The 16,054-nt window shown below is 36.1% G+C and overlaps 1 protein-coding gene and 1 pseudogene across 2 annotated transcripts in view; both read left to right on the top strand.

The window, feature by feature from the left end:
* The window catches only part of LOC149068785 (putative polypeptide N-acetylgalactosaminyltransferase 9 pseudogene), an 89,681-nt pseudogene that overhangs the window by 60,425 nt on the left and 13,202 nt on the right, over nucleotides 1–16,054 (top strand). The window lies entirely within an intron of this gene.
* Mcad (Medium-chain acyl-CoA dehydrogenase) lies at nucleotides 62–14,844 on the top strand. Its single transcript, XM_089250623.1, has 12 exons — nucleotides 62–165; nucleotides 3,488–3,575; nucleotides 4,592–4,689; nucleotides 4,801–4,870; nucleotides 6,045–6,145; nucleotides 7,492–7,572; nucleotides 7,701–7,831; nucleotides 10,615–10,864; nucleotides 12,280–12,375; nucleotides 12,524–12,700; nucleotides 13,325–13,396; nucleotides 14,564–14,844. Exons 1-12 carry the CDS (start codon nucleotides 151–153, stop codon nucleotides 14,639–14,641), a joined length of 1,257 nt encoding a protein of 418 aa, XP_089106749.1. The 5' UTR covers nucleotides 62–150; the 3' UTR covers nucleotides 14,642–14,844.

A 16,054-nucleotide genomic window follows, 5' to 3' on the forward strand; every position in this document is an offset into this window, starting at 1 on the left:
GCGTTCAATTAATCGAGTATGGCCCGACCTTATCAGGAAGTAAACAAACAACTTCCCCCCCCCCCCACTCCGACTCTCCTCCGTCGTAGATTAGGTGCTCCTTCCGTCTTGTTGTTGCTCGAATATTTCCGGAAGTTTTGAATTTCAAAGATGTTACAAACTAAAGTAATATAATTTTTTTTTATAATTATTATATGATTTTGAATTTACGTTAATAATTTAAAAAAAAAAGAAACCCCGTGAAGTTTTATGTTATCAAATTTTTGTGCTATTTCCACCCCCAATGTAGATAAGGGGAAAACCTCTATATCTCATTCTAGCCAAATACTTGTATTTCAAGTTCTTGCGATAACCTATCGTGAAATTTCCAAGGCCTAGTGGCGCTTGAGCACCCTTAGTATTTTTTAGCATAGACCCGAGCACCCTAAATAATCGGTTTCTTACATGAAACTCCAGATGAGCACCCATAGATCTAAAAACCATGACCCCCCCCCCCCAGAGCTCTGTCAGCTTCACCTTTATCTGGGCCATGTGTAAAAAGCTTCTGACGGCCCTGCCTGAGCCCGGATCCGCCGCCCCCAAAGTTAATGTGAATTGTCCATGGGTCCTCTCTATAGTAAATTTATAGTGTAAAATAAAAATTAGATTCAGCTTGACAGTTAGCCCCCACACCCTGTAGCCGGGTCCCCTAGGCTGGGATCTTTTGCGGGCCCCCACGGTCAGACTTTTAACACTTTTTCTGTAGTTAATTTATAGCGTGAAAAAGTAAAAAAAAATGATGATAACCGTCCTGCCCCCCCCCCCTCCACAGCCGGCTAACATTCAGGGGCACATTTATGGTTCTTCCGCCAGTAGGCTACACAAATTTTGTCGCTGTTCTCTTATTCTAGTCCTAAATTCATAATTTTCGTAATTACTCTTTCCCCGAATTCTCCACCCTGTGCTACAACCCGCTTGGGCACCTATCTAAGTACCTCTAAGTACACCATTGTCTCTAAATCTATTTTTTGGTCACTCGCATACTTGCACACTCGCTGGGTCACTCTTTTAGTTGCTCGCTGACATGGTTCCTTGTTTTTTAGGTCACTCTTTTGGTCATTTAAACGTAAACCACATGCTCTAGGTTAAACTTTTGGTCATTCACTTTCACACTCTCAAGCAAGGCTAGCGGGGGGAGGACTTGGGGGTCCAGTCCTTCTAAAATGTGAGAAAATGACTGAAAAAATGAAAAAAGATGGCCAAATCTATTGCTCTATCAATTTGGTCACCCCCCCCCCCCTTCGAATGAAATTTCTGGCTACGGGGCTGCTCTCAAGGTCTTTCACATGCTTGCGCACATTCTAAGTCATTCTTTTGCTCTCTCACTCATGTTTTCTCAAACTCTCTAGGTCATTCACATGCTTCCTCACGTGCAACGTTCTCGGTCACTAATGCCTCAAATTTGCAGCCGCTCTAAACATTCCACCCATTAAGCCTCCTGTAAATAAGCCACTGCTTACATTCAGCCTTCACGATATAGTGGGGAAAGAGGGCTTTTGACATGGCTGTAGCCAGAAATTTTGGGGGGTTACAGCTGGGGGTGAGGCATCAAAGATAGAACCATTCCAACATTTATGCTATCCTTCCCCAACTTTTCTCCGATTTTTGAATTTGAATATCTCCGTAAATATTGCACTCAGAAATTTGGATTTTTTTTTGTTTTGCATCAGGAGGAACAGGGAACAACTTTCTTGTTAGGGTACAAAGGGAGGATATAGAAATTTTGATTTTTTTTTTGTTTCTGTATTTTACTCTCAAAACTGGGCGCAGGGTAATTTTTTAACTCTTTTTGAGTACTTTTTAAATTGAAACTATACCTCTATGATGGACGGTGGATGAAATAGAGGCCACATTAGCACTCACAGGACACCCTGTATATTTTATTTTCTCAGGGAGGGAGGGACCTTTGAGTCTGGTCACCTCTTCTCCCCACAACAAGGATTTCTGGCCTCTCTCAGCCAGGGCCCAAAATCGCCAAAATAATCTACTTCGCTACTTTTTTTTAATCTACTCAGTTTTTTTAAGTAAGTGAAACCACTGGAACAATAAGTAATATGTTTATAACACGGCTGTGAGTGGATTTGTACAACCCACCTTGAAAGTCCCTGCAACCAAAGTTTGAGTAGTGACCTATAGATTGAGAACCCTGGGGCTGTAAATTGGACACGGATACTGTTTTAACCAAATTTGTAGACAAACATTTGTCTGAAAAAGAGGGGTGGCTGTGTAAATAGGAGGTTTCTATTAAATATTTTCAAATGAAACCTGATTATCATGTGACTGTAAAACAGGGATGACTGTTAAGAGAGGTTTTGCAGCAAGCAACGCTTTTAAGCAACAATAATCAGTTTTCAAAATAACTGGTAAGCTGCAGTTAAGAGCTTGGTCTTGTTTTAACTCTTTACCAGCCATAATGGCCGTAGATGGCTCTACAAGCAAACAGCCGAATCGGCCGGAGACAGCCGAGATGAGGGGTATGGGTACATAAGATTATTGTGAAAGGGCAGTTAGGGATGATTGACAACTCTTGCCAAGGGTATGAATGAGAAAGACAAGCTTAGACTCTCCATGAATTGAATTTCTAAAGCTCCTCTCAAGCTTCACGATAAATCTCACTCTTGTTTGTAATAATAAAATATGGGAACTGAATGGTAAGGAAGGATGGGAGTTACGTGAGCAGTTAAAGTTTGGACAAGTTCATTTCAGAAAATAAAACTATGGTAACACACTATATAAACACTGACCTTCCAGTATCCTTCAAGAATCAACGCTGGAAAGCTGTGGAAATTATGGGGGGGGGGGGGAAGAAATACAGTGCATATTCCAAGTTAAGTGTTTCCAACGATTTTTTGTGAATGAGGAACTTGTTGGCCCCACATCACAATGTTTTGCATTGTTCTGCAACAAGCCCTCAGCTGACTGGAAATTTTCTGTGCTAAAATTCCCATAATAGTGTTTTCTATACTTTTCTTAAAATTTTTCCACTTTGTTCGGCGATGTACATTGCAGATTTTGGCATATTCTCCTTTGGGCTTGTTGGCGACACTTTGGCAGGGATGGGGGGGGGGGCATTTATTTGTGTCCACTTTAGATTCAGTGGGGGAGAGGATTTCCTTTTATCAGATTGCCAGTGCAGATTCAAGGATGCAGGAGTGCTTCCGTAAAAGTGAAAAATAATGGTCGTATCCCATAAAATATGAGACATATTGGGGAAATGGCTCGGAATTGATTGGCATCATCTCTCGTGTGCCATTGCTGAAGAAACTTGGTCTTTAACGAGTAAAACTATAACAAGGGGGGAATTGGGAAGTAAACTTTTATGTACCCTTTTTGAAAATTTTGGTATTGATCAATTTAAATCTTGGAGAGAATTAAGTGTGAAATATTTTTGGTTTGGTTGCTTTCCAAAAAAACTTATCAACAATCTTTGATTTCTTAATTTTTGCAGGTTTTGAGCTCATTGCGATTTGCTCGCAACTTCTGTGCAGCAGCAAAACCAGCAGCTGGTACAAAAGGAAGTTTGGGAATGAGCTTTGGTGAGACAGTATTTCAGTTAATTCCTGTTACATTTAAATGTCACTTGTAACATACGTTTTGTATTAATAGTGATAAACAAACCTTTCCATTCCTTAAGATTTCATAATTTGGTGAATAAAATTTGCGCATGTGGATTGAACAGTCAACGCTTGTTATAATTACCACACGCTGTTATGACCTTTCCATTATGCCAACTAGTACAATAAGTCTAGTATATTTTCCCCATGTTGTTTTTCTTTTGCAATATAACAAGCCTGCAAATATCACTCAAGTGGCTGTGAAATTTGCATGTGCTTGGTTACAATGGAAATTATGGTAAATTTCTTTTGGTGGTACTTAGATCATTCAGTCGGTCTGATATTCAGCTCAACACTTAATCACTGAACGTCTTTTACAGACAGCTAATGCTGGGAAAGCTTTGCATGTTCTGAGCCAAACACTTGATTAACTCATAAGGTAGAACTAATGCAATCCCCTTAAAACGATCGCACACTTAACGATAATCTCTTGTTTAAACAGCCAAGCTAACCTTACGTTCTTTCTATGCCATAGTCGCTCACTATATTTCCATTCGAATTTCTGCTTTGTGCTGAAAATGTCCGACGGCCCCTTCCCCCAGCAACCATTTATTCAGACTCCCAAGGGTCTGTAGAGCACCTTTTGACAACTAACATGCAGTATAAGAAACATAGCGAGAAATAGAACTTTTGTAATCATTTATTTAATTATCTTGAATGAATAACAATGAGCTGTCATAATCAATCCATTGAAATCTCAGTATAACTATACTCTGTGACCAAGGGAAATAAATATTGTTGTACAGTGATCATTATATCGAGACGAGAGGCAGCAGTTTAACATTAGACCGAAGCATTTCTAAACAAGACGTGAAAAATATTGTTATATATTTGTCATATCAAGTATTGTTGTGTAGCAAGGTTTCAATATACTTATAAAAATGTGAATAGAATGTCACAAAAATGAATAAAAATGATTTTCCCTCTACTCTCCACAGGATTGTCGCCAGAACAACTGGAAATACAAGAGTTGGCCAGAAAATTCTCAAGAGAAGAGATCATTCCGAAAGCTGCTCATTATGACAAAACAGGCGAGGTCAGGTGAAGTTCCTTCCTGTTCACACATAAACCTCAATAGAAGCCTATGAGAATGATCAGCAAAATGCTCATCTCAATATTTAATCTTTATTTTTTTTCCTCTTTTAAGTACCCTATGGACTTGATCAAGAAAGCTTGGGAATTAGGATTAGCCAATGCTACGATCCCGCAGAAATATGGTAAGTTATAATTAATATTTATATAATATTTCTGACTGATATTTCCCTCTCAATGCAGTTTAAAACATTTATGTATTTTGCTTTTAACTTCTGCAGTACCACACGGCTTGCCGATTAAAAAATTGGCAATGGCACCTAAAATTTTTGCATATACGATAGATAAATTGGAATCTGAGAACAACATGAAAGCTTTGCAAATTATAGATGCATGTCTGTCTGTCATGAATGAGCATAGTCACTGTAAAGGCTAAAGAGGCCAGTGGCCATTATTATGAAGTGAGAGCACATGTGTGTGCCTGGAGAGGAATTCAATGTTAACTCTGATATTGTATATAGTAACTGAATAAAATATCAACTAATGATACAAAATGACCTGTATAGTGTAGATTTATTAGTAGGTGCATGATACTGTCAACATGGAGGAGGGGGTTGCTGGGCCTAGTACAGGTCAAAGTAAACATTATTTTTGAACTTTTTTTTAGGGAAATGTGTACTTGGCTGTGCACAAACTTTCTTATTTGTCAAGTCTCGCAGTAACATACAATGTGGTAGGAAAATGACTGTGCTGCGACAAAAATGATCAAATTGGTTCCAAGGTTGACATGTATGGCGACCAGCTGCAAACAAGAGTGCAAAAATGCAAAGCAACTCATTTCAACTTTAAAAAAGAAATTGTTTCCAATGCTGTTGATTTGTAGCACCATCTACTTAATTTAGATCCCTTTTTATGTGTTATGTAGAGTTTTATGATACACCTGAAACACCAGACACATCCTACTTCTCATCTTATGGAGATATCAAAGTGCCCACATAGGAATGGATATGTCCGGAAATGAAGGGGCACACTCTCTCGTTAGTTATCAAAAATATATTATGATGTACCGCCACCTGCAAATGAAATTTTGAACTATTTTTTCAAAATTTATCACCCCCACTATACCGTGACAAATATTTTCAGGCAAACCTCACTTTTTATGACATTGGTTGATTCTTTATTAGTTTTTAAAATGTGTGATAAACTTTTCACCCAACTGTATTGACAAATTGGAAAGATTGAAACACTGGCACAGATATTAACATTATATTGTTTTTCAGGTCATTGAATGGTAATCTATGGCTTTGTTCACCTTGAATCATACTCACTTTTACTTTACACGTTTTTTTTTCTATGCAGGTGGAACGGGTCTCAACAATTTCGACAGTTGCTTAGCAGTTGAAGAACTCGCATATGGGTGTACTGGGGTAACCACAGCTATCAGTGCTAATGAGCTTGCAGTATGTTAAGTTTTTTTTATAGATGAGACTTATAAAACAATGAAGCTTGGAAATGAACATTTTAATTGAAATACATTCACTGTGTACGTATACCATGATTTCCTGTGTATGATCCGTAAATGCAAATTTCATTCACAAATAGTGAAATATTGAGGAATAGTGGGGGATCTCGCTGGTAGCATTTTCATCAAAGAAATGATTTTTCTTTTCACATCTGTACACGATATTTTAAAAATTAATTTTTAATATATATAATCTTATTCCAACCACTCGGTGGGGGGGGGGGGGGGTTGCAGAGAATGTGCAGTGGTATGTAACCCCCCACATCAAGAAATTCAGACTGTTTTTAATATGTAATCCATGGATTATATGCAGGAAAATTTGGCAGAACAAAAATTATGTATGCTCAATTTTGTCTGCTGGCAAAATGTGACCTCTGGGAAAGTGTGATTTGACCCCCCCCCCCCACGCAAAAAAAATTATAACCAAGAGAAATATGAGTAAAGAATGACTGGTAAAACTTTATATAGAGTCCCTTACATTAAAAAAAATTATTTACATTTTATTTTTTAATAAATTTAAAATGGGATACGTGATAATTACAAGTTATAATTGGAAAATTCCATTATATAGTTTATACTGTTGATGTCTGAACAACTGTGCCGTCTTAATGCATGGGCCCACCCAGGCATGGCCCAGGGGACTCGAGGGAAGAGGTACCTCACAAAAATGGGATCCAGTTGAAATTTTCTAGGATTTACCAGGTAGGGCCTCCAAAAAACCACTTGGCCCGGGGGCCCATGACACTCTTAAGATGGCCCTGCTGAACAATTCTGAAGGTTGTATCAAAATCCAACGAAGGTTGGCTCCATGAAGATTGATACTTCCGATTGTTGTTTCTCTCAAGTTGAGACTTTGAGGGTATTAAAACGTCATTTCTCAAGTTTTTGAAATTTGCACATTCATGTTTCTGACATAAGGGGGACGATATGATACAGCCAAATAATTTAAGGGTATGTTGTCAATACAGGAGCAATTAGAAATAAAGGACAAATAATTGAAACCAATTTTTGAGCTTTAAGGTATTGGAACATCTCATCCTTATGTAGATATTGTTTTCTTTTGGGTTACAGTATTTTTTTCCCTCAGAGTTTCATATTTCTTTTGTATTATAGTTATAGCCTAAACATTAACTCATTTTTGTGTTTATTTACACAGCTAGATTTTCCCGTTTTTGAAAAAATACATTCAGAATATATATACACTGTTTCTAAAATCATAGCATGTAATTTTTGTCTTGTGTAATTATAACTTCCCACGCTTAAAAAAATGGTGTATTTACGTAGCAAACTCCAGTTCATTTGGCAGGAAATGAAGAACAAAAAAAAGAATACTTTGGCCGATGCACAAAAGAACCCATCATGTGTGTAAGTCTTGTTTTTTGTTTGCATTACTATGATTACTCATGAGTTTTTAGTACCATAATGAATTTTTTTTCCCTCAAAAAAATTATAACTTTGTGTCTTACCATTTTTATGTATTTTTCTTTGTTCAGGCCTACTGTGTCACTGAACCAATTGCTGGCTCTGATGTTGCTGGAATTAAAACAAAAGCGGAGAAGAAGGGCGATAGCTACATCATTAATGGCCAAAAAATGTGGATAACTAATGGAGGAGTGGCGAACTGGTAAGAGATTTTTATGTGTCTCTCTTATGGAAAGGGGGGAGAGAGTTTCAAGGCAGAAAAGTTTCTAAATCCCCCATTTCTGTCCCAGGATTTTTTCACTGATGTAAAGAGACCCGTTAAAGTTTGTTAATGTCGATTCATTTAAAATTAAATCGATGAATGCGTACAAGGTGCATGTACGTTTAAGTAGTTGTAGGGGTAGTTGTATGGGGTGTTGCGAGAAAGATGGGCAAAACTTTTAAGACTTTTTTATCATGGTGTATGTATCATTAATACATCAGTGTAAATGTATTATTGCTGATACAAACATTTTTGAGGAGGGAGAAAGCATTTAGTACATGTTTGAAATTTTTCAAATAATTTCAAATTATTGATGGTTTTTATACATACTTTTTGTAGAAGATATGATTTGATAAGAAAAAAAACCTTATATTGTAGATTTTATTCAGTACACACTCAGGATCCTGTTTTCCAGCTTTGAGGCATGAATGCGAGCCAGTCTCCCATTTGAAAAAGTCTCTCCGCAGACAGCAGGCAGACCTGCAACACGATACTGACTTAACATGAAAATTAGTATGCTTATTTTCCAAGCATTTCCATCTTTACTTCAAAAAATGGAAGACAGATGGCACCATGAACTCGAAACACACGCAACTTGACAATATAAATATGTTAGGACCACACATACACTCAGAACACACATTCTTTGGCATGTGTCGATTTGTTTAAAATTATACAAATACAAATACAACGCCACAACAGACAAATTGCCCAACGAGGTGGCTGACTTAAGAACATCATGGATCCCAGAGCCATTTTTTGGAGGCCCTACCTACTACTGCTACACCACACATGCCCCCCCCCCCCCCCGCGGAACCCCCAACGAATCGGTATATGCGGGAATGTACGTGTAGTGCAACCTGACGTGAATTTTTTTTTTGTTTATCTGTAATGCTTGTTATGTGTAGTGCTGCCATCTGCCACCAGTTTTTCTAACTATGAGTGAAGTGTTATGATTGAATGATTTATCGTTGTAGGACTGTTGCTCTCTGTGGCGAGACTTTTTAACGGGGAGATCGGCTCGCATTTGCGGCTTAAAAAGTTGGGAACCACAGAAAACCAACTTCAGCCGACCACCACTGTGGGGTTTGAACCCGGATCCTCGCATCGCGAGTCCATCACTATAAATAGAATTAAATAGATGAATGTGTACAAAGTGCATGTACAGTTAAGTAGTTGTAGTATACATGGGGTCCCCAAAGCAGAATGTGCCAAAATCTGCAACATACGACGCAAAACAATTACAGCTATTGCAGAACACTTTGGAAGAATTTTCAGAAAAAGTGCAAAAAAAAACACTGTTCCATGCTTGGGGATTTTTACCGCAGAAAATTTCCAGTCAGCCGAGGGCTCCTCGCAGAACAGTGGTAAACATTCTGCTTCTGGGCATGGGGTGTTGCAAGAAAGATTGGCAAAACTTTTATGATTTTTTTATCATGGGATGCATGATTGGAAATGAAATTGTAAAATCATAAGAGAGCACAGCAAACACTCATTTCGCCAACGCAAATGGTTACTTATAAGTTTATGCTTAATTCTGGGGCCTTGACTATGTTCCGTGACAGAGTTTGTGAGAATTAAAATAAATGACGAAATACTTGATTTTTATACATATTTTTAATTATTGATTGAATTACTTGAATGTAGTTTTCATGATTAAGAAATAAACATATATGTATACAGAATAATCACAAACTAAAATTTATGAATTAAAATGGTTATTACCACATTTTCACAATGAACAAATTTAGAGTTTATATGACGTTAAAAACGCTGTCCCTAAAAAAATGCCACAATGTCTGCACAGAAATTTTTGGCACCGTTTCATTAACAATACTGTCCTGGGTTCGGTAGCCCAGGTGAATAAGATATTCACATGAAGTACCAAAGGGTGTTTAGGGGTGTCGCGAGATGGATATTCAGTTCATGCATGTCAGAAAACTTTCCTGACACAGGGGTACAACAGAAACGGTGACAACCACAAAAAAAAATTGCTACCGCAGGGAGCCCCACATCAAGGGGTTAGCACACCAACCTCTCTTTATGTCAGTATAAAACAGGCTGCCATTCGGAATCAGCAGTAAATTGTAGGTCCTGGTCTAATTAGCCAGTCATAAGTAATTATTAGTTAGTCTAATTAGCGTGTGCAGAAAATGACAGTGGTGCAACAAAAATCATCAATGATTAACAGTATTGTCCTCCTCAGAAATCCAATGTTGTATAAGAACTTGAAAATCTTTCTTGGAATTGCTGATGCTCTCTTCCGAAACGCCATTCTGATCTGAACAGTATGGTCCATATCAGACAGAATATGCTTTATGCAAGTGGTGTGATGGAGCCATTTGTCTCCATGGAAACTTTAACAAGTAAAATAAAAAAGTGGAAAAAACAGAATGTTGCAAATTTGTTCAGACACATGGAAATAATTAGCCAAAATGTACTGTTAATGGAATGAGTCAGATGCACTTCTTTCTCTGGGAATGATGATGAGCTAACTGAATGTGGGAGGGGGTTAGAAATTGCACCACCATGCCAGTTAAGAGTTAACATTTTTACTGGTAAGATAATTATGGACTGTGATAATTTCCTCATCATTGTTGGCTTCCCCCTTTGCATACACAAATGCATGCAACATTGTGCTTTCTATTTATTTTGTGTTTTTAATTCATAAGCTCATAAATTGAATTTTTTTGAAAACTAAATGATCTCTTATTTTATGGTAGGTATTTCGTATTAGCGCGCACAAATCCTGATCCCAAATGTCCAGCTAATAAGGCATTCACGGGCTTCATCGTTGATGCAGATACTAAAGGCGTCACAAAAGGTAGAAAAGAATGGAACATGGGCCAAAGAGCATCTAACACATCTGGTGTCACATTCGAAGATGTAGAAGTTCCCGCAAAGAATGTACTGATGGGAGAAGGACATGGATTCAAAATCGCCATGGGTGCATTCGACAAGACCAGACCTCCAGTGAGTTTATCCCATTTATCAAAAAATATTCTGTGTTATAGAAAAAAATTATGAGGAAAAGCCATAATTTTTTTCCAAGCGCATATATTTTTTAAATTTTTAAACATAAAGGGCAAGTAGCAAAAAATATTAAAATTCCATAGCATAAAATTTCAATGATTCAAATAGATAATTTGCATTAATTGTTATGCTAAGTGACAAGCTCACATGGGGGGGGGGGAGAGTTAGCTCAGGGAAGTTATAGTTACTTGCCTATAGTACCAAAAGATGGTCAGAGGTTTCTCGAGTTCATTAGCTGATTAGTCCATTGAACTTTCCCTGATGTGGAGGTACAACGGAAACAGTGATAATATGACAGCTGAACACATTGTTACTGCAGAAAATCTCCCACAGAGGAGCACACCAACCTCTAGCCAAGATATATGGAAAAAAAACCAATTATGTTGAATGCTGCTGTTTGGATTTGGCAATAAGCTGTATGCCTCAATCTAATTTGTCTCATGTACATAAAATGACTGTAGTGCAACCAAAATTGATATAAACTCACTTTTTAAAGGAAAGTTCACAGAAAAAAGCCAGGGAGACAAGGGAAATTCAAGTCATATATTCAGTATCATCTTCACATATCTGAGAATCAATTAAATTGGCTGATTTGAATCTTTTCCTTCCTCTATATTTTAGGAACCTTTGTGTTCTACAAACTACATTCATCTAGTTAGATCTTTATGCTACACCAAATCTTGATTTATTAAAAATGTCGGATACTCTAAGCATATCACTCGCACAGATTATATTAGTTTAATGGAAATATAAATAGACCATGAAGTAATTTGATTCTTTGATCACGTGTGTAAAATTTGAATAAACAGAGAGAAAAAATTAAAGAATTCCACATCACAAAACATGATGTAAGCTTATAAGCAACAGCATATTTTTTAAATTTCTGAACTAGCAGAAAAACATACAGAATACAGTATTTGTATTTCATATTCAGCTGCCAATAATTAAATTAGATCAATAAGCAAATGCTTAATTTTCATTATTGATATCAAATTCATAGACAAAACACATTTGCTACTGTGAAAATTACTTTTTTTTATGTAATTCACATAATTGTTCAGTATTTATTTTAGATTGATATTCGTCTTCTCTGAATGTATCACAATGAACTTTATTAAACTTGATTTGCCTAGCATGGGCCAGACTCCAATATTCAAAAAGCTGGTGTCCCCCAAGTTATACAGCCAGTTATTATTATATATTAATGAGGGGGAAGAGAGGATATATGGTATATGTGTGTGTGTGCACAATTTTGTAATGGGACTGAGATGTTTGAAGAAGTGCAATAGGATATTCAAGATCTTGGTTTGTTTTAAAATCAATGTTTGAATTCTTTACTTATTTTCCATTACCAGGTTGCTGCTGGAGCAGTTGGTTTGGCCCAAAGAGCATTGGATGAAGCTGCTAAATACAGTTTAGAGAGGAAGACGTTTGGAATGAAAATTGCGGATGTAAGATCATATATATTCTATTTCCCATGTTTAAAAAGTTATAAAAATATATCAAGATTCTTTTGTGAAATACATATTTGATATTTTTACACTGCATTTTTTTAAGTCTCTTAAGTTGTTAATCCTATAGCATTTTTATTATTATTAGTATCAAGCTATTCAGTTTCTACTTGCTGATATGGCCATCGGAATAGAGACTTCTCGTCTTGCATGGATGAAAGCTGCCTGGTTGACCGACAATGGACAACGAAACACATATCATGCTTCAATTGCTAAAGCATTTGCTAGCGATGTTGCTAACAGATGTGCCTCTGATGCTGTACAGGTAAATATGTTTTTAAACATTGTTTTCATGTTAGCAATGTAATTGATATTGAATAGAAAGTTGATTCACATAGTTCATGATGAAACTTATGAATAAATACCTTTTAAACAATCACAATATTTATTAATATAAGAAAAATGAGTCATCTTTATCTAAATACTTAACACTATGCTGTGACATATTGTGACATTATTAGCAGCACCCTTTCTCACCTTATATGGCTTAAATTTTCCCTGTACAGATCATACCGATACAAAATGTAAAGATTACGCAACAAATTGAAAAATTGGGGTTTTTTTTTTGCAAAAGAGTGTATATTTATGAATCAAGGTGTAACTCAAAATCATTTCTAAGTGTATCAAGTAAGATCAATGTCAAAAATAATTACTTCCACAAATGTAGGAAATTCGGTTTGATAGTAATATGTTATCACAAAAACCATATATTAATTATGCATTAATGGTCCATGAGTACATAAAATGATAGTGGTGGGAATTGAAAATTTACGCCTTTGTGTAATTTCAATAAACTCATATTAATCAAGTGGTTTGGCATCATATCAGCATGAATGTAAACTTCTTTTTTTTTCCTTTCGCAATAATTGAACGCTCATTTCATTTCCAGATATTTGGTGGCAATGGCTTCAATTCTGAATATCCTGTAGAGAAGCTGATGCGGGATGCAAAAATATACCAAGTAATTTTCAAATTTATTTGTCTCTATTAGATAATTTGATTCCTTTTTATCATATGAATTCATACTCTACCATTGCTACTATGATAGATTTGATATCTTCTCTTTCTCTCTGTTTGTTTGTGCGTCACGATTTTTCATGAGCCTCCCTAAAGTTAATTTGTAATGAAAAAAAATAAGATTCGTTGGAAGCCTTCCCAAAAAGAAAGTTATGGTTCATGATAAAACCGTTAAATGACAATTAGAAATCACTAAACCCTCCTTCAAAATGAAAACGTCATAAGCTTTCTTTTGATTTTCAGCAGGTGTAAAGTAAAGGGTATTATAGAAAAATTTTACATTGAGAAATAATTTTTACAAAATATCTAGGCTTGTCAGTGTTAAAATAAGAGGCTTTTATGGAGACAAGATATCTCATTGCTGCTTAAAAGGCTGAGTCGTTAAGTCACCCATATGAAGTCAAATTTTATTCATTCTTCAGGAAAAAAGCAACACAAAGCTGTGTCTGTAATATAGTTGCAAAATTGGTTTCAGAAACTGCCACGATTAATTCTTAGCATGTACTCGCTTTTCGCAATTCAGTGGCTTTTATTTTTGTTATCTCCCCCCCCCCCCCAAGGATGTGTGCATGGATGTGTGATTAGATATGTTTGTTATTAATTCTCTTTCACATTGGAATTTATGTTAATTTTGATCTGATGTGGTGGTATGATTTAAAATTTTTTTCATTTAAATTGCAAGATATGTTTATTGCAAAAATATTCATGGGCCTCAAGAGTGACAATTCATTGACAAACATATTTCCCTTGAATGAAGGTATATTAATCATGGTAATCAAAGTAAATTTTTCAAAAGTTTGTGTGGAAGTCAAAAAAGCCTTGTTGGCAGACAGTTTTCCACAAATTTTAGACATTTAGACTTCTGGCTAATTTTAAAGTTGTAATTTAGATTGAGTGTTGTTTCTGTATTTGGTTCTGATCAGTCAAGAGATTCTGGAGATATCGAAACATTGCATAAAAACACAAATGTTATGCTTTTGAGCTAGTATTTTCAGATATAGAGAAGATTACAGATTGATCCTTTGAGGGGAAAAAAATATATGTCCACTTTGTATTCAATATTGAAGCCTTTATTGTGAATTGCCAACAATCATAATTATTTCTTATTTAGATCTATGAGGGCACCTCTCAGATTCAGAGGATAATCATAAATCGAGAGTACATGAAAAAACTTGAACAATCGACGTGAAGACTTTGCTGGACAGTTATGTTGGGACCTGCACTGGCATGAACACTTATACATTTTTCTTTTAATTGAGAGAATAAATGAGAGAATGTAATTCTATTTGGCAACTTTGAGAATATAATATGTTTATGTTCTGGATTTTTTTTTTTTTTGATTTTAAAATATTTTGTAAAATGAAAATTAAAGTATTTTTTTAATTCATAAAAGGCTTCAGCATGGTTTCTCTCGCGTCAGAAAAATATTTACTGGTTAGAGATATTTCAGAGACTGTAATTTCCTGCTTATAATCCGTGTACGCTAATTTCATTCATTGATAATGAAATATTAAAGAATGGAAGTTGTTGGTCATATGCATTTGAATGAAAAAAGAACCCAGGTTTTTCTCTATCCCGCATTAAAATGCCATCCATAAATCTTTAAAAATAATTTTTTTACAAATTTTTAAAAACTGTTGTCTCTATATAGCAACCTGCGAGAAAAAAAAAGTTTGCAGGTAATATACAGTCAAACCTTGTTAGTGCGTCACCCGGTTAACACGTCATTCTGCTTACCGGGTCACTTTTTGTAAGTCCCAATTGTCCTCAGGCAGGAATTAGCACAACTATGGCTTACTCCACTTAACGAGTCACTTCGCTTACTAAGTCATATTTTTGCTCTCCCAAGAGTGACTCATTAACGAGGTTTGACTGTATATGCAGTGATATTTAATTTCCATTTAGAAATTCAGGAGATTTCAGAACTTTGTGAGCATTGTTATCTGTATGTTGGAAGTAAAGGGCACCACATGAGCCAAAAGGGGAAGTTCGCAGGAGAGCCGTTTAAAGATGTATTTCTTTCTATGGGATATATTCTTTTTAGTATGTCTTTCTATTGAGCTCGCTTGTTTTATATTGCGAATGTCTGTTATTTATTGTAATAGGACTTCGTACCCTACAATAAATAACGAAATAATGAAGTAGCCTACAGTAAATTAATAGCGTTATCCCAATATTAATGAAAATGGTCATTACTTCTGGCATACAGATACAGTCGAATCCCGTTATAACAAACTCCAAGAGACCAGAGAAATCACTTTAACGCGAAATTTCGTTTTAAAGGAATTCCAGGTTTTTGCATTGTCTATGTAAGCTCATCTGGGGGATTAGAAAAGTGTTCGTTAAAACGGAATTCGACTGTATATAAAGAGCATATATGTTTCTACAAGTCATTTTTAGAGCTGTAATTGCTTAGCAGAAGTAATTTGGAGTTGCTGCTGAGGAACTTAGTGACTGATTGAGTGCACTTTTGAAGACACCTACCTTCAACTTAACTGTGCATGCACCTCGCTAGAAGCCTTGGGAGGATCACCACACCCCAACGGGATAAATATGTCAGTCTGGTGAAAAAAAAAAAGATCAAATTCCACTCCTGACCAGA

This window comes from Pholcus phalangioides, unplaced genomic scaffold (genome assembly GCF_987345545.1).
Source record: "Pholcus phalangioides strain wild (caught in Gottingen) unplaced genomic scaffold, Ppha-v1.0 ptg000024l_1, whole genome shotgun sequence".
NCBI lineage: Eukaryota > Metazoa > Arthropoda > Arachnida > Araneae > Pholcidae > Pholcus > Pholcus phalangioides.